This window comes from Chanodichthys erythropterus, chromosome 5, assembly GCF_024489055.1.
Source record: "Chanodichthys erythropterus isolate Z2021 chromosome 5, ASM2448905v1, whole genome shotgun sequence".
In the NCBI taxonomy this organism is placed as follows: Eukaryota; Metazoa; Chordata; class Actinopteri; order Cypriniformes; family Xenocyprididae; genus Chanodichthys; species Chanodichthys erythropterus.
The window spans coordinates 12,050,506-12,070,460 of NC_090225.1; the positions used below are offsets into that span (position 1 = coordinate 12,050,506).

General features: G+C 37.9%; 1 protein-coding gene across 1 annotated transcript in view; it reads left to right on the top strand.

Moving 5' to 3' along the window:
• Positions 1-19,955, top strand: part of camkmt (calmodulin-lysine N-methyltransferase) — a 120,766-nt gene that overhangs the window by 68,562 nt on the left and 32,249 nt on the right. Inside the window, exons 4-5 of the mRNA XM_067386096.1 lie at positions 12,955-13,015; positions 16,587-16,641. Coding sequence (XP_067242197.1) covers positions 12,955-13,015; positions 16,587-16,641 — 116 coding nt within the window. The remainder of the gene's footprint in view (positions 1-12,954; positions 13,016-16,586; positions 16,642-19,955) is intronic.

Consider the following 19,955-nt stretch of genomic DNA (forward strand, 5'->3'; position numbering starts at 1 on the left):
TCTTTCTTTTCAAAAAAGAAAAAATAAATAAAAATCTTACTGACCCCAAACTTTCGAACGGTAGTGTATGTTACTAAAGCTTTCTATTTCAGATAAATGCTGTTCTTTTGAACTTTCTATTCATCAAAGAATCCTGAAAAAAATTGTACACAACTGTTTTCAACATTGATAATAATGAGAAATATTTCTTGAGCAGCAAATCAGCATATTAGAATGATTTCTGAAGGATCATGTGACACTGAACCACATCTTACCGATCCCAAACTTTTGAACAGCAGTGTTTGTGTGTGTGTGTGTATGTAGGTGTGTATATATACACATACTATGTATATTGTGAAATTTAGTTTAGGTGAATCTGAAACCAGCCTGCTTGTCCAGAATTGAGTTTGATTTTCCCATCACACTAATAATAGTTCAAGATGTTTTAAATTTGGATTTAAAAAAAAAAAAAATCCTAGACCAGGTGCTATGGGAAAGCAAGAGCAGCAAATGTACATAGTAGGCAGATGATACTTGACATCCATTTTTGGGCCACTCACTGGCCCCTAATGACACACCTGGCCATGGCCCTGCTTTTCAGCTAGGTGTGATGTAGGGCTTTTTGCTGAAGGCTATTCAAACATGAAATGACTTCTAGTTTTAGTCTTGTAGTGGGCTTAAAGGACAAAAAAAATAAATGTTGTGATTTATTACATGATTCAATCAATAAAAAAGTTTAATATTCACTGGTAGGGACAAAAACAGGTTGCAGTACAAGTCAGAAGGATGACACCATGATGACATGTTGTCATGATTACAATTTGGAAGTAAGTTCCATCTACATGATAGACAATGTCGGACTTGAGACATCTCTGTGTGTGTCTGGGTCTGGCCTGTCCATTGTTATAGCTGTTAACACATTCTCACCTGTACACATTAAATCACACACACACACACCTGCAGCAGTGGATAACCGTTCACACATTATCGCCCACTGAGCACACACTTTTTCTCACAGTGCTGTTCCTGTATCCCCTACAGGGCCGTGCAGTAATGTAGGTTAAGATAGCTGCCAACAAGAGTGCTGTGATGCTATATAACAAATAAAGTGGGTCGCGCTGACACTATTTTCATCTGACTTTTCAATAGGTTTATGATAGGAACTTTTTCCCGACGCAGTAATGAATTGTTTGCTAAGAAATTCTCATTCAAAGGCCTTTTGTCCCTGGCGCTGGTCATTACACCTCAAAAAAAAGAAAAAAAGACTCAGTGGTAATTACCGTATGCACTAAAACAATTCATTTCTAACAAAGGAAAGGTCTGCGCTTAAAAGTAGAGATGTTTTTGTCAGCAAGCACGTTTACAATATCTCATCACCCATCTCTTCACCCCTTTTTTCTCATCAAACTCTTCCCCTCTCCTTCTCTCTATTCATCCCTATCATTTCTCTCCCTCTCCCTTTAATTGTTTATATGCATTAACATTCTCCAAATAGACCTTGTTCAGGTGACAGGGCTGTAATTTGGCGGGCCCCTGCTCCACAGTGCAGCAGAGAGAAGTAAGCAATTTAGGCTTGCGCAGCGGCTGTAATCTGGGGTTGTCAACGGCCCGCGCCATCCCAGCCTATGCTAATCAATCAGCTGCGGTCTGCACCCGCTCATCTGACCGGCTTAGCCCCGCACCCGCGTGCTGATATATCTATTAGTCTGCCGTCAGCGCCGCGCCACTGCGAAGATGAGATTCCGCCAGCTTTGGCATTTTCTCTCACAGATAAGTAAGCTATCAGGCCACCGGATAAATAGCAGAGCAAAGAGTTGCCCCGGCCCCCGCGCGCGCCGGTGACAATGCAGCGATGGCTCTTCTCCCCTCATTATACGCCGTCACCCCTAATCCAAAAAAGTTGTTTACCAAGAGAGGAGGGCGGCCTTATCTACCCGAGGCACAGTGTTGCGGCTTTGAAAACACACTCGTGTGCGCAGCTGGGCAAGACGGAAAGGCTTTTTCCCCCTCTGTATTCTGTCATTTTGGTGTGTTGGAGCTGTGTGGTTAGAGGATTCCTTTTTTGTGCACTGAAAATTGCTGAGGGGTGTGTGTCTGTATGAATGCGTGTGTGGGTTTGTGTTGTAAAAGATTAAGCTTGTAGAATGTGAACCGAGAGTTTTAGGGGTGGGCGGTGTGTCCAAATGCATCATGGTATGAGTAATATTATATGACAGAAATAATATATATATATATATATATATATATATATATATATATATATATATATATATATATATATATATATATATATATATATATATATATATATATATATATATATATATATATATTTATTTCTGTCATATAATATTACTCATACCATGATATATATATATATATATAGGTATTTTTGGCTCAGAATTCAATTTAAACTTTGTTTTTGGAAACTTGATGGATGGAAATCCAAAGGTTATTCATAACAGGATGACTAATAAGTCTGGCATCAATGCTAAAACAGCTTCACGTTATGTAATGCCTGAGTTTGAGGAAAATAAAAGACTGACCGTAATACAATTTTTAAATGTGGCAGTATACGGTATGTTAGGAGCTGTTATAAAACTGCTGATAGTCCCCTGCTGTCATGTCAGCGACATGACAGCAGAACTATTGGCTCATGGGGACTCTGGTTCAATTCTGACCTGGGTCATGTCCTGTGGCCGGTTTCATAAACTGCTTAGACTAGTATTAAATGTTAGACAACAAACTTTTGTCAGTTACATAAAAAGTTTGAATGGTCTAATTTGAATCCAAAAAGTGACACTTGGCTAACTACTGTTGGCCAAACAAGGTTTTAAAGGTGCCATCGAATGTTTTTTTTTTTTTTTTTTACAAGATGTAATAAAAGTCTAAGGTGTCCCCTGAATGTGTCTGTGAAGTTTCAGCCATTGATTTTGGGGCATAATTAGAAATGCGCAGATTCAGGCTGCGGCCCCTTTAATTGCTCGCACTCTCCGCCCCCCCTCGAGCACTCGACTCTATCATTGCACAAACAAAGTTTACACAGCTAATATAACCCTCAAAATGGATCTTTACAAAGTGTTCGTCATGCAGCATGTCTAATCACGTAAGTATGGTATTTATTTGGATGTTTACATTTGATTCTGAATGAGTTTGATAGTGCTCCGTGGCTAACAGCTAATGCTACACTGTTGGAGAGATTTATAAAGAATGAAGTTGTGTTTATGAATTATACAGACTGCAAGTGTTTAAAAATGAAAATAGCGACGGCTCTTGTCTCCGTGAATAAAGTAATAAACGATGGTAACTTTAACCACATTTAACAGTACATTAGCGACATGCTAATTAAACATTTAGAAAGACAATTTACAAATATCACTAAAAATATCATGTTATAATGGATCATGTCAGTTATTATTGCTCCATCTGCCATTTTTCGCTGTTGTCCTTGCTTGCTTACCTAGTCTGATGATTCGGCTGTGCACAGATCCAGACATTAATACTGGCTGCCCTTGTGTAATGCCTTTCATAATGTTGGAAACATGGGCTGGCATATGCAAATAATATGTACACCCCGACAGTTACGTAACGTGTTATGTTGAGATTCCTGTTCTTCTGAGGTCTTTTAAACAAATGAGATTTATATAAGAAGGAGGAAACAATGGAGTTTGAGACTCACTGTATGTCATTTCCATGTACTGAACTCTTGTTATTCAAATATGCCGAGGAAAATTCAATTTTCAATTCGATGGCACCTTTAAGACACTGTCTTAAAAGTGGGGTATGTATTTTTTCAACAATGCTGTTGGGCATTGTTGATATTTGAAATCAATCCAAACAAACCCACCCCTCTCTTCATTGCTCTGCCTCCAAAACTCACCCTCCAATCCTAACCATCCTACTCCGAGTCAGTCTCGAACCCCGGCCCGTCCGCTGCTAGAAGGCAAGGCAAGTGCACTGACGGTGATACCAAACACCACATTCACTAACAGTCGTCAGTGCGCAGCGGTTTACCTGCTTAAACTCTCACTATCTGGCCACTGTTACACATGCAATGCGAAAGTGGATGTCTGTTTATCACAGCTGATGTGCAACAAAATGATTCACGAAAAATAAAGCGCAGATGATAAACGAACAACAAGGAAGCACAAAAAATGAACGTACAGTACACAAGAGTAAATACAAACGAGTTTGTGTTAGTCGCCAACAGCACATGTGCAGCTCCAGACAATCAATGACACTCAAACCCAGTGTTACTCACGTGTGAAGCTGAATCAAAGCAGCCTCCACGTCTGTTTTCAGGCCTTCCCGCTTAGCACTCTCCAGTGCCGGAAAGCTTTTCTAATATTAACGCTGGTCCTAAAGTGCTTGCCTAGTCATAAACCTTCATTCCAGTGATATTCTTTTGAGCACTTTGTATTGCGTCTCATCATCTCTCTTTCTGCATTTTTTTTTTCAAATCTCCCTCTCGCTCGTTCTCTCTCCTCGACTGTCATACGCCCCCTAATGCTGATTGGTTAGACGTTTGTTGTTAGTGTCAGCCCAACTAACTTCCAAACAGTGTTGTTGCAAAAATACATAACCCACCTTACTCAACTGGCAGCTGAATTCATTCTCATTCTACCACCATCCACTGACTGTCCAGTCAAATCTTAACTTCTTAATATAATGATGACCAAAAGCCTACAAATAATTATATTCTAAATAATGAATTATAAATAAATTAGTTTGCCAAACTGTGTTGTTGCTAAGCAACTGTAAACACTGTACAGTAATGCTATGCCTATAGAGCACAACAGTCAGGTTCCGGAAGTAAAAATCCCATTCATTTTCTCCATAGGGGAATTGATTTTTAATAATAACTTATTACCTTTAAAGACAAACCAACTTTGAACTACGACATTGTTAATCTATGGTATATGCTTTTGTTGAAGCCATCAGCCAGCATCATATCAACATATTTTTTAAAAATAATTGTTTAACATCAGAATTCCTGGTGAAAAATGACATTCCCCATGATTCTGCAAAAAAATCTCCACTGGTCAGAGAATCTAAACACCCAAATCATGCCAAATCACCCACTCCCATGAGGCACTGTGAATAAGTCCTTCTCCTTACGCTCTCAGGCTACTTAAATATTTGTGTATATACATTTTTAAATAAACTTATATGTTGTTTCTGTATATCTTTCAATTAATATTGTTATATTTTTAATTTGATTGTCATTTGCACAGTAGTTCCTTCTCTCAATAAGGCCTCTAATTATACAGTCTTGTACTTTTGTCTTTTTGTCTGATTTTCAAATACTTTTTTGCTTCAAATCAATGTTTGTAATGTTGTGATTCACCTCATATTATTTGGTTTCGTTCTTGGCTTATAACTCTTTAACAAAGACTTTTTTAAATCATTGTGGAAAAAATACTTCTGGAACTAAAGCCACTGAAAAACTGTTCCACTCTATAGGACATGAGCTAGCATAGCGCATAAAAACAAAATTGCTTTATAATCAACAAAGTGCCCATCTGCGACACCCTTTGGAGTGTATGTTATAGTTTTTGGCTTAAACATTTGAATCCAGTGGCCATATTATTGAAACATACCAACTCAAAATCTTCTGTTTATAATGTTATTAGAATCTCATTTAGAACATTTAGATTGTATCATCTTCTCATATCCTATATAGGTCCAGGTCTTCAACAGCCCTGATTGGTTCTACAATGGTTGTTGAACTCTTGCAGGAACTGCGCTTTGTTGCATCTCTGATTGCTTCAGAACCCAACTTTTACCATCTTCTCTGAGGCGCCACGCAGTGACTTTGGTTGTCTGCGGAAGTACGTGTGAGAGTAAGTGAGTGTGTGTGTTCAGTAATCCTGAGTTGGAGTAAAGTAGCGGTGTGAGGGAACAGATTGCAGTTGATCATGCTGAAATGCTCTCTTATCCGTTATTGGATCTGAAATGGAGGAGGCTTAGGAATTATCAGAGGCCGGCGGTAATGTGGAGATCATCTGGAGAAAGCTCAGGGCTGGCCCGCATCCTGAAAGGGAGGAGGGAACACAAAATTATGAGAGAACTTTGTCTTTTTTCTGTTTCTCTTTGCTGCATGTTAGATTTTTAATGTTGTGATGTATGTGATTCATAGGTTTTTAGCTTGATCTGTATGACGTGTCAATCTTTGGACCTCCGTATCTAACAGTTCATAAAGTGTTGTAGTAAGCTGATTGTTTGTCCTGTTCATTGTTCCTGTTTAAGCCCATGACGTTGAAGGTCTCTACGTACATGCACGCAAACAAGTGGCTCCAGAGCACAGCAACTATAGTATGTGCGTAAGTAAGTGCCGGACGGCATCTGCGCGTCTCATCCCGGCTCATATGATTAGTGTCTGGCATTTCCACCAGGATTAGCCAGGCGCTGCACTTTTCCAAAGTTCACAAGGTTAGGAGTTCACCTACACTTAGGCTGCTTGCTGGAGGACCACAGTTGGGTGACATTTTTGTGCCACTAGTGGCAATAAACAAAATTGCACAAGTATTGACTCTTTTTCCCAAAAAAAAAAAAAAAAAAAAGAAGTAAAACACTTTTTTAATATATATAACACAGTGTTTCAATGTTCAGCTACAGTAGCATAGTGAGCTGCAGCGTATGTATGTTTTTTATTTAACCTCACTTTTACATTGTGGGTTTTACATCAAAATTTGAGGGAAGTGGAAAAAAAGAAAGAAGAAAAAGAAAAAAAAGAAGTTTTGAAGATAATTTAAGGGAGGTAAAGAGAGTAGCAGAGACGGCTCTGTGTCTCATTTGATAATTGATGGTGAGAAGAGATTGCATTATCCCCTTGAAGAGCTTTTATCTGCTATCACCTCATGGCTTCTTCATTTCCTCAAGTGCATCTTGACCCCTGTCCAAATAAAACACACACCTTTACATGCACATATCTGCTTTAAGTCTTTCATTTAGATTCAAGTTTTAGATTCAAGACTTTTAGTCTTTCTTAGTGTCCATGTCAGTACTAAATGTATTACACTACCAAAAGCTTGGGGGTCAACTTTAATGTTATTGAAATGTCCACCAAGGCTACATTTATTTGATTAAAAATACAGTAAAAACAGTAATATTGGGAAATATTACAATTTAGAATAACTTTTCTATTTGAATATATTTTAATATGTAATTTGATTGAATATATTTTAAAATGTATTTTTGTTCAATTTAATGCATCCTTGCAGCATTCAAGATTCAAGACTTGGAAGTAATTACCCTCTGCTATGATTGGGTAACAGTTTTGCATATTAAAATAATTTTTAACATCCCCGCTGTTATACGTGTGGAATTGTTTTGAAAACTTCCGATGTTGAAAAATATCTTGTTACATCGTTGAAACATTTGCCAATGTAAAACATTTATGCGTATTACATATTCTTTATAAGTCTTGGTTGTGGAAAATAAAGTTTAAGGACTTGGAGTACCACAGTTACAGTTGACAGGATAACTTGCGGTGTTTTGTGTAAATGGAATTATGAATGAATGTACCATCATCTGTCTCACTTTCATTCTTATAGGCTATTTATCGTTCATCGGGTGGGCAATGATGTAGAAGTGGGTGTTGATTTTCTTCTGCAGGGGCGTTCTTTTGTCGCACTATTACATCATAATGTGAAAAAATCCAAAACAAGTAATTTTGCCAGCTTGGTTTCAATAAAACTTTGATAACTACAAAAAACTCCCCTATGTGACTGCATAAAATTTTAGAAAATCAGTAAACTGACATAACAAAACTGTCTTGAACAGCATTCACTGACAGAATTATTGTTGCATAAAAAGCACTTAGAAATAGTGTTTCATAGTCATGATTATTTATAGCACCTTTGACTGTTTTTAAGCAGCTTCACAGGATTTTTTTTTTTTTTGCTGCAGATTTGCTATATATCTGCCAAGGCAGTGCATTTTTGCTATTCATCGCATATTGAATAAAAATGAGGATTTTTTAAGGATTAGTGTATTCATGCTGTACTTCTGATGAGAGTAGGGAAAGAAATCCACCTATTGCCATAATTATATCTCAGCATATCATTATTGAAAAGACCTCTAAAAGCAGAAAAACTCTTGCCCTTATTAAGCAGCTTTTGTGTTATCTCACCATTTGTACAATTGCTGAATCAATCCATTTCAAATGTCATTTTTAAGAACGTCTACCTTATGAAAATGTCATTAATACATTGTGTACAGTTTATTTTAGAAGGCACTTTCTTCAAAATGTTCTTTTATGTATGTAACACTTCAGGAGTTAATTGAAGACACCGCATTACACTTTCCTGAAGCATAGTTCCAGATTTATCACTGCAAAATTAAAAATGATAAGATTTAGCCCATCATTCAAACTCACAGTTATTGGCTTTTTAAATTCTCAGTCACAGAGGAGACTGTGTCTTCAGAGATTACAGACAGACAAATTAATCGGCCCAGGTGGGCCACCTGGATGAGCCTAGAAGTAGTTGTTATGACCTCTAAGTGTCATAAGTTGTGTTATTTTCCCCCTGTCTAGCTCCAATCCTTATGTGATAAATCTTACACTAGCCTCTCAAAATGTCAAATGGTTCATCAGCAAGTGGAATAGCAAGCAGGTGCTGCCTTCTTTTAATGGCAGAGGCATATGTTGACGTTTTATCAATAGACATTATTAAATCTTGCTTGGGTGAGTTAATCTCAAGCTGATGGTGCAGAGAGGTTGAGAGAGACAGGCTTTAACAGGCCTTCCTGAAAGGCAGGTCATAAGCTGCTTATTATATCGACTCTGTCTTACAAATACACACACACATTTTTTCTCACCCTCTCTCTCTAACCTTCTGCATTACTGCCGTTCTTGCATGGACTGAACAAAATCATTAGCAGGGTCATTCTGCAATATAAGGGACACCTTTTGTGTCCCTTATATACCTATGTGGAAATAACTTTAAAGGATAGCTGTAGAATAGTGGATGCCAACTTTTACTATGCTGGAATATAGACATTTTTTCTGAATACAAAATATATTTTTGATAAAAATCCAGTAATTTTATTTGATTTTTGTTTTGTTTTTTTCTTTCCTTTTCCCTTGTTCTTCTCCTTGCTATTATATCCATAATTAGCTCATTTTGATTAATAACTAAAAATGGAAATAAATCTTGCATTTGGCTTTATTCTCTCTTTAGTTGATATAATGTATTATTAAAAGTTATTTTAAAAGTTATTGTGCTTTACCTTTGTGACTGTCATATTTTCCCCCCTTTTGAGTAATAAACTACTGCATAAATCATAATGACACAATTTTCCAGACATGAATCCTTTTAGGACATTTTGAAGTCTCCTTATTTACTTAATCTTACGTTTTGTTACTTTTATCAGTAGGGGTTTCTCTTAAAGGGATAGTTCACCCAAAAATGAAAATTTGGTGTTTATCTGCTTACCCCCAGGGCATCCAAGATGTAGGTGACTTTGTTTCTTCAGTAGAACACAAATGATCAAACGGTCTGTCAGTCGTATAATGCATGTCAATGGGAACTCCATCTGTAAGAGTCAAAAAAACACAACAGACAAATCCAAATTAAACCCTGCGGCTCGTGACGACACATTGATGTCCTAAAACATGAAACGATCAGTTTGCGCGAGAAACTGAACAGTATTTATATCATTTTTTACCTCTAAAACACCACTATGTCCAACTGCGTTTAGCATCCGGTTAGTGAGGTCAAAAAACGCATTCTGATGACGGAAGTGATGTCTCGCGCTTTCCTTCAATGAGTGCGAGAGATCACTTCCATTGTCAGAGCGCGATCAGACCTCACTAACCAGATGTGGAGGGCAGTTGGACATAGTGGTGTTTTAGAGGTAAAAAAATTATATGAATACTGTTCGATTTCTCACACAAACTGATCGTTTCATTTCTTAGGACATCAATGGTAGGGTTTCATTTGGATTTGTCTGTCGTGTTTTTTTTTTACTCTTATAGATGGAATTCCCATTGACACTCATTATACGGCTGACAGACGGCAACGGTTGGAGTTAAAAATCATCATTTGTGTTATACTGAAGAAACAAAGACACCTACATCTTGGATGCCCTGGGGGTAAGCAGATAAACATCAAATTTTCATTTTTTGGGTGAACTATACCTTTAAAATGTCAACCCTATTACCTTCAACCTTGTGATAAATAAAAAATGTATTTGTGCAAATATCGATATTAGATTCTACTTTTAAGAAGTACGTTGCTGCATAAAGCTTGTAATATGTTTTTGAAGGCATATTTATACTGTGACATATATTCATATCCCTTAATTAAAGGGATAGATCACTCAAAACGAAAATTGTCTTCATTTATTTGCCCCCGCTTCACTCCAAACCTGTATTTTTATTTATTTATTTATTTATTGGTAAAAAATGTTACCAGGATTCTTCAAAATATCTTCAAAATAGTCTTTGAAATAAGAAAGTCATACAGGTTTGGAATGATATGAAGGTGAGTAAATGATGACAGAATTTTTGGGTGAACTATCCCTTTAAACTTAAGTTGGCAAAGTTAAGTTTTTTAATATTTAACACTTTGTTTGTCTGAGAGAATATTTAAAATCTTACAGAAATGGACAACCTAAAAAGGCAGTTTTTCATAGAATGATCGAGCGCGCGCACACCAAAAACCTGTTTTATTTCTTCTTTCTTTTAAAACACTTCACAAATTTATACATGAAGATACATTGCAAACGAAAGTAAAGTTACACACACAAATCCAAACACATAAGAGCTCCCATCAAAGGCAGACAGCTCAGGGGCCTAAGTTTATTGAAATGACTATTTTTCCTCAGCTGCATGTGTGTATGTGTGTGTCTGAGAGACAATAGCAGCTTTATGGCTCTTGCTGGAGCTAGCAGAAGGAGCAGAGGCTGACAGTGGGTGATAAGACCACCAGCCTGCTTCTTGTGATAATCGTTCGCTGGACCCCCACTCACTCTGTGCACAGCTTACAAGCCTAAGTAGCCAGAATCTTATGTGTGTGTGTGTTGGAAGCGAACTGTAGCGAGCAGGGAGTGTTCATGAACACAGAGAAAGCGCTAGTGCAAAAGAGAGTGAGACATTGTCTTTATGTTGCATCATGTGAAGGTTACCAAGTAGGCTTGTCATTGTGTGAGAATGCAGTATGTAATAAATTAAATGTTTCCTTGCTTTCTATGATGAATAACTTCTTAAAGTCTTTTGATGATCTGGCTATCAATGATTTAAAGAATTGCTATGCAAGGAAATGTTAGATAAAATGTGTTGGTTACACTATATGCATGATTAACTAGTTGAATATTCACTACTAACAGTAGCAATAACAGTTTATATAAACACTGGTATTTCATATGGTTTTATAATTATACAGTATATTCAGTGAGATCAGAATTATATATTAGATATTAGATATTTTAAAAAGAAATTAATACTTTTATGCAGCAAAGATAAATTAAACTTTCTATTCATCAAAAAATCCTGAAAAGTCACAATTTACGCAAAACATATTAATCAGCACAACTGTTTTCAACATTGATAATGATAAGAAATGTTTCTTGAGCACCAAATCAGCATATTAGAATGATTTCTGAAGGATCATGTGACACTGAAGACTGGAGTAACGACTGTTAAAAATTACTTTTCCATCACAGGAATAACTTACATTTTAGAATATATTCAAACAAGGAACAGTTCATTTCAATTATTTCACAATATTACTGTTTTTACCTACTTTCAATGCACATTTATTGTCCGTCTCTAAACGTCAAGTAAAAAATGAGTTGTGATTGGTGGTTTAGGGTGCGTTCAGACTTAGCATGTTTAACAAACTGTGGTGCGATTGCTCTGTTAGTGCGGTTCATTTGAACATGTGTGAATGTAACCCCTCACCCAGGTCATACTCGCCCCGCTTTGCGCGGGCCTCGCACCTGGGTCTCCAGCGTGGATGCTCTAACAAGGAAGCTAAAGGCTGCAACCCCTAGTGTCAGTCGCTAGAGCATCTCTTGAGATCAGAGGAGTAAGGTTTACTCGCACAGCCACTACTAGCTGGCCTCCGTTACATGAACGTGCGCCAAACAACTTCCAAATGAACTCTGGTGCGGTTCAAATGATATATGAATGCAACATGAACCAAAGACATGCAAACGAACCAAAAACAGGAAGATGATAGCCTAAAAAGGACAGAATGCTCACGCATATCATTTGTGTGTGTGTGACGGAGTGTTTCCTGATGCTGTTTTGACTCCTTTACACATTTTATAAGCTCTTCTCAAATTCTCAGCTGGTCAAAATATCACCATACAGTATGTAGGCTACACACATACTGTACAACGAGCACATTTAGCCCAGAACACAGCATTGTTTTGGATGTTTGGTACGTTCTTCACAACAAAACCCACCCAATTTCTTCTCAAAACTAGCCCAATCACATTTCGGGGAGGGTTCCCCGGAAAAAAAGTGGTTTCGGGGGGTAAAGTGTTTCGGGGGGTAAAACCCACGTTTTTGACAGGGTTCCCCTGATAAAATTTGCATTCCAGGGGCTAAATATCATGTTATTTGAGGTCATTCAACCCACGGACATGAAAAACTACCCGCAGCAACAGTGATAAGTAGCCCAATTCCACAGGAAAACCATGGTCTTGGCAACACTGGTTCCATCTCAAAATATGCAATACGTCATAAATGTGTCCCTGTGCCTTTAGGTTCGGTATCTTTTGGTTCGGTATATGTCAGTCAAATGGCCCTCTCATACCTGAATGGACTCTTCATGGCCAGATTATGCTGTAATGTGCACTAAATTGAATGTGAAAACGTGTCTAGTTTGATTGACTGGATGATCTTGTAGTATCTGTATGCAAGAATAATTCCCAGCACTTTGAACAGGCTTAATAGTGATTATGGCATAACAGCGAGTACCAGTTTACTTCTTCTAACCTCTTTCTCTCTTTCTCGTTCAGGTGTCTGGCCTTCTGAAGAGGTGATGGCCTACTACTGCCTGAAGAAACGTCACATGTTTACGTGAGAACACCCCCCCCCCCTCTCTCTCTCAATTTCAATTTAAGTGTGCTTTATTGGCATGGCAAAAACAATACATTTGTATTGCCAATGCAATGGCAGCTAGGCGGTGTACAGAATGTGTGCAATGCAAAGTACAATAACATTCTCTCTCTTTCTCGCTCTCACACACACACACACTTTGGCCATATGACAGAAAGGCAAGGGGCACTTTTTGATTTGCACTCAAGGCGGTACACAAGCCTTTGATTTCCTGTTTTTACATTCAAGAGGCAGAGGAGGGAAGAGAGGCTTATCGATCACACAGCGGCAAGCTGAAGGTCAACTGGGCATATAGAGACAGAGCAGGTTTTTGCGCCCTTGGGCCAATGCTTCTGCAGGAGTGTATGTGTGTGGGTGTACGGAGGATGTTAAGACCTGTGTTCTGTTGTGATTCGGTCTGTGTATCGCTTTTGTGCATATTCAGACCTCCGAATTAAAGCTGAAGTTCATTTGCATGAGTGTGTGTGTGTAGTATGTTTGTGCACGTGTGTGTCGATGTGTGCTCTTGTTCCTGTATGTCATCAAGGACTGTCACCCTCTCGCTATCTTCCAGACCTGTTATCAGGCACTCACCAAAAAGAGAAAAAGAGGAGGATAAAGCAGAACAAAAAAAAAAGTCAATTTACAGAGAGCGCCCATCTCTTCTCTTCATCCCTTTGGTTTTTCGCCTTTCTTTCCACTAGCCCAATGTACAGCCAAATAGCTACCTGTCACTGGGGCTTTGTCCCCGCCGCGGCTCATACTAGCAGTTTTGTGCGCATTAATTTTTAATTGCACTCCCTCATACAACAATCGCTCTCTCTTCATCCTCCACTCTGTCTCTCTGTCAATGGAAGGTGTCGGATCATGGGCTGAGAGCAGACAAACACATGGAGACTGTTGTCACGGAGTGCAGAAATGACTGGCAAAGTGATGAAGTCAATCTGCCGGTGTGTGTGTGTGTGTGTGTGTGTGTGTGTACTACAAGGACTCTCTACTGTATATTTTGTGTATGACAAACATAAACTCTATGCAAATTATAGTCTTTGTGTAAATCCTCCGTTCCTGTGGGAATTATATGAATTACCTTTCATATGAATTATTCCATTCTGGTGCTGTAGTAGGTCTCTATGTATAAAGTAGGTGTCTGCATGTTATAACTGTTGTGGTATGACTCAAAAATTTATGGAAGCTTGTTTCTGCCACTGAATGAAAAATAAAAAAGGTAATTTTGACTTTCTATCTCACAATTCTGACTTTTTTTCTTGCAAGTGCGAGTTTACATCTCAGAATTTCATGTTATAAAGTCAGTATTGTGAGATATAAACTTGCAATTTTGAGAAATAAAATCAGAAAAAAAAAAAAAATGTAAATCATAAAATAATTATATAATAAAATAATGATGCATAGATAGGATAGCCAATTAGGCTTATAAACTTTTTAAAGGGTGGGGAAAATGCTTCTGATATCTATCTGTAGTTGTTGACATATGTAGTTGTGTAGTTGTTTCTAGTTAAAATTTTGCTGTAGTAGCCAGACAATTTAGCCAGATGCTAACATGTGGTGTGTTTTGTAGTATAAGTAGTTTGAGCTGAGCCATAGCTGGGGTATCCAGGGCCCCGGTGCTTGAAGTCATGTTGCTTTTTCCCCTCGGTTGAAATCGCGGGGCTCACCTAAGGCCGGGGGCACTTGGAATTGTCTCCACTTTTCGCCCCGCTAGCGATGGCCCTGAAAATTCCAAAAAGAAAAAGTGCACGTAATTAACTGGAAAAACAAAGTGTGGAATGTTGTACACTTCATGCACTCAACTGTTGCAGCTTTAATTGCGTAGCGGAAGTGCTATCAGATTCTGATGTTGAATGACAGAATAACCTCATAAAATTCATACATTACAAGGTTGAGTACATAGTGAATGCATAGTGTGTAGTGCGTCATTTGGGACACAACTGTGGTTGTAAGTACATTCACATGCAACAAGGTTATGCATTTATGCTGACTTCAATGTTTTGTGCGACAAGTTTTTGACAGCCGAGAGCATTAAATTATCAAAATTCATGAGACATTTTAATAAATGATTAAAGTTTGATTTTAAAGACATTTACTTGTGTACTTGTGTGGTTTGCCACTTGATGTAAACAGAAATCAGAAATATAGAATATAGCACTTACAAAACAAGTAAATATGTTTGGACATTTACCATAGTAATACGATGGTATTCTTGAAGTACCTTGAAGTAATATATATATATATATGCCATAGTTTTTGAATACATCCAAAATCGCATACTCCCCTATCATATAGTAGGCAGAAAACAATATGTGACAAAATAAGTATGCCTGAATTCACAGTACTCATTAAAGAGTAAGCAAAAAGTACCCAGATGACTACTACTTCAGGCGAGATTTTGAAGTGTACATACTGTATGATGCATGTATGAGGCAATGGGAGAGGATTTATGAATGGCAGTGAAGCGACACAAATGGTAGGTCACATGATGATGACAACATAGAGAGTGTAGTATACCGGATTACATTCATACTACATATACTCATACAGAACATACATTTTTAGTGGTCACAAAGTAATTACTTATTCAAAAAAAGTACCTGCTCAAGAGAATATGTGGTTTCAGACTCATCCTATGTCTTCTTATTTGTGTCTTATGATGGGTGGCAACCAGCGTTAATGTGCAATACCTCCACCTGCTATGTTGGAGCGTCAGTTACTGGTGTGAGATTATTTAGGATTATTGTGTGTCAAATTAACATAATGTCAATATTTCTTTTTTTGGTAACACTTTAGTTTAGGGTCCAATTCTCACTATTAACTAGTATCTTATTAGCATGCATATTACTATGATATTGGCTGTTAATTAGTACTTATAAAGCATATGTCTTATTCTGCATGACCATACATGCCTAAATCCTACCCAATACCTAAATTTAACAACTACCATACTAACTATTAATAAGCAGTAATTAGGAGTTTGAGGTAGAGATCATGGTTAATAGTGAGAATTGGACCTAAACTAAAGTGCGACCTTTTTTAAAAAAAAATCATGATTATCATTAATACCGGGTATATTGTGATAGCCCTAATTCAGTACTATTACACAAAATCAAAATACAACAATATTACCATCTGATAGATCACTGTACTGTACAGAATCGAAGAAGAAAACTGATCTTGTACGTTTAATTAGCTTCCAGTTCTTGCAAATCCACATTTCCAGCAGGAAAAAAGGACAATTGCACTTTCTTTTGTCAACACATATACACCCGCTCGCATGCAGAGAGTAGAAGAGAGAGGAAGGTTGAGATCAATGAGCCCAGTGGAATTGCATTCCAATCAATGGCATCCCCCTACATGGGCAAGTTAATTAGCGTTATTGTCAAGACATAACAGCCATCTCTCTCTCTCTGTGTCTTTCTTTATCTCTCTCATCCTCCTGTTTTAATCTCATTTAAAACGAAAAACTTAACTCTCATACTCATGTACTTCAGTTTTTACACTAAACAGCGCATCAAGCCATTTCTGTCTCTCTGTCTTACAGGGGCTCCTCGGTGTGTGAACTGGGTGGAGGCATGACGTGCCTTGCCGGGCTCATGGTAAGTCAAAAGTGAATGCAAAAATTACATACAGTACACTCACACAAACAGACAATCACAGGCAAATGGGCAATTTGCATCAGCATGGGTAATCTAACATGGGCATATTGCAGGCAACATGAAATCGGCCGGTGCACATTGACATTTCTACCTCAGTGACCATAAACACATGTGGCCCAATGGGCTAACTTCATCAAAAGCGTTCAAACACACAGGCTTGCATATGCAAGCACTTTATTTCTTGGTCTCTCTCTCTCTCTCACACACACACACACACACGCACGCACGCACACACACCAGTGGTTTAGGCTCTGGCTGTGTGTAGTGTATAGTAGTTTGTAGTAGCCTCTCCAGATGGACAGGCTTAACATGTTATCGATTTCGCCTTCACAAGACCAGCCTTCCCATATCTCTCCACTCAATACCCCCGTGTTGTGACATTACGGACTGCCAGTGGATCGCCGTTCTCGCCCCCCACTCGATCTCTAGCTACTCACATTCCTCCTTTTCTCAGGTCTGACTTAGTGCTTGTGTTTATTTAAGTCCTTGAGCAGGACCCTCTCTTTTGTCCTGTGCCCTGGAGTGCTGTGGTTTTGGCAGTGTCAACCGTGTTTTTCTTGGGTGACTGGTTGGTTTCCTGCAGGTCTTGATGCCCATATGGCTAGCTGGTGGTGCGGGCCCCGTGACCTGACTCTTGCCCACAGGGCAAAAAACACAGCATCACTCCAGAGATATTTCTCCTGCATTGTCTCATTTTGTCATTCCCTTTGTGTTTAACATTGAGCAATTCATATAAAGACATTTAAACTGTCTGCTGTTGATGTTGCGAGAAGTGTGCATCTTCAAAACAGCTTTTATCTAGGAAAATTTGTCCAGGAAGCTGTTCTCTGTGATAACACATGGTATATTTGTCACATTATGCCATCAAAACAAATAAATTAGGAACAAAATGTTTAATGTTTCTTATGGTCACCCAAGCTGCATTTATTTGATTAAAAATACAGTAAAAACAGTAATATTGTGAAATATTATTACATTTTAAGATTCCTCTGATGGAAAGCTGAATCGGTACTCCAGTCTTCAGTCTTATTCAGTCTTCACAATTCATTCTAATATGCAGATTTGGTGCTCAAGAAACATTTCTTATTATTAATAATGTTGAAAACAGTTGTGCTGCTTAATATTTTTGTGGAAACCATGCTTTTTTCAGGATTCTTTGATAATTAGAATGTTCAAAAGAACAACATTTATTTGAAATAGAAAACATTTTCTAGGGCCCCTACACACCCGCTGCAATGCAACGCCAGGCCCGACGCAAGTGTTTTTGCTAGTTTCAGCCCAACACAGTTATCATTTTCATGTCGCAGCAACTTAATGTAATAAAATTTAAATTACAATCAATTAACCTGTTTGGCCAATGAACACTCAGTGTTAATTGTTTATTAATTCTAAGAAATGTTAATTTCCAGGTTATGGGAAATAACATTTTATTGTAAAGTACTACTCAGAGCATATAGTCAGGATCTGCATGATTAGGGACTCTAGTATATGAGCATGAAACACAGAAAACTTTCTCTGTGACATGAACAAGACTTTAAGACTAAAAACTTAAACTACTCTAACATTCGCACACATTCATGCATACAGTTTACCAAGGGAAAGAGAGAGCTGAAGCAGAATACAGGAAAGCAAGAAGTTATTGCATTATTTGAAATTCAGCAGATCAACAGCCTGGAGCAAACCATCAGTTTAGTTCTAACAAATCCTTTTTTTAAAGGGGAGTAAGGATACTTAATGTATCAAACAATGAGACTAAGTTTGATACTTGCATGTCTCACCCAGAGGATCTTTGGTGAATGAAAAGTCTAGGCCAGAGCCTGGCACAAGCTTGGGGTTCCTTAGAAGCTTCTAGGTTCTTAGCATCATCTTCACAGCAGAGTTTTCTCAGTAAAAGAGAGAGAGAAGGGGCCTGTGATCCTGTGATCAGTCATTTTAAGGGGCCCTAGATTGTTTTTTTACAAGATGTAATATAAGTCCTAGGTGTCCCCTGAATGTGTCTGTGAAGTTTCAGCTCAAAATACCCCATAGATTTTTTTTAATTAATTTTTTTAACTGCCTATTTTGGGGCACCATTAACTATACACTGATTTTTTCAGCACGGCCCCTTTAAGAGATGTGTTGCCTCTGCCCCACGAGCTCTCGACTATATTACAGTGCATTTACAAAGTTCACACAGCTAATATAACCCTCAAATGGATCTTTACAAGATGTTCGTCATAAATGCTATATGCATGCTTCGAATTATGTGAGTAAAGTATTTATTTAGATGGTTACGTTTGATTTTGTGTGAGTTTGAGGCTATGCTCTGTGGCTAAAGCTAACATTACACACTGTTAGAGAGATTTATAAAGAATGAAGTTGTGTTTATGCATTATACAGACTGCACGTGTTTAAAAGTGAAAATAGCAACAACTCTCGTCTCCGTGAATACAGTAAGAAACGATGGTAACTTTAACCACATTTAACAGTATTAGCAACATGCTAATGAAACATTTAGAAAGACAATTCACAAATATCACTAAAAATATCATGTTATCATGGATCATGTCAGTTATTATTGCTCCATCTGCCATTTTTCGTTGTTGTTCTTGCTTGCTTACCTTGTCTGTGCACAGATCCAGACGTTAATACTGCATTTCCTTGTCTAGTGCGCCGGATGGGCTGGCATTATGCAAATATTGGGGTCATACATATTAATGACCCCGACTGTTACATAACAGTCGGTGTTATGTTGAGATCTGAGTGTTTTCTGGAAATCTTTTAAACAAATGAGATTTACATAAGAAGGAGGTAACAATGGAGTTTGAAACTCACTGTATGTCTTTTCCATGTACTGAACTCTTGTTATTCAACTATGCCGAGGTAAATTCAAATTCTGATTCTAGGGCACCTTTAAAGTGAAGATGTCACACCCTCTTGAGGTGTCTGAGCCAATAAGGAGTTGTCCCCTCGGACAGAGACTTGGTACAACCCTTTTGGACCATGCACCTGATGCACTAGCAAAAGTAGATTCGGACACCCCCTAAGTGCACCTGCACCATGCGCTTAGATCGTTAAAATAGGGCCCTATAATTGTTTTTACTGTCACTATTTGATCAATTCTTACTAAATAAAAGTTTCTTTAAAAAATACTTTTGAATAGAAGTTTACAGTATATGCTAAAATTCCTAATAATCACATCACTATGCTATTTTCTAAATAATGTCATTCTCATATGGACAATGATAAATAAGAAAATAATATTTATTAAAAAA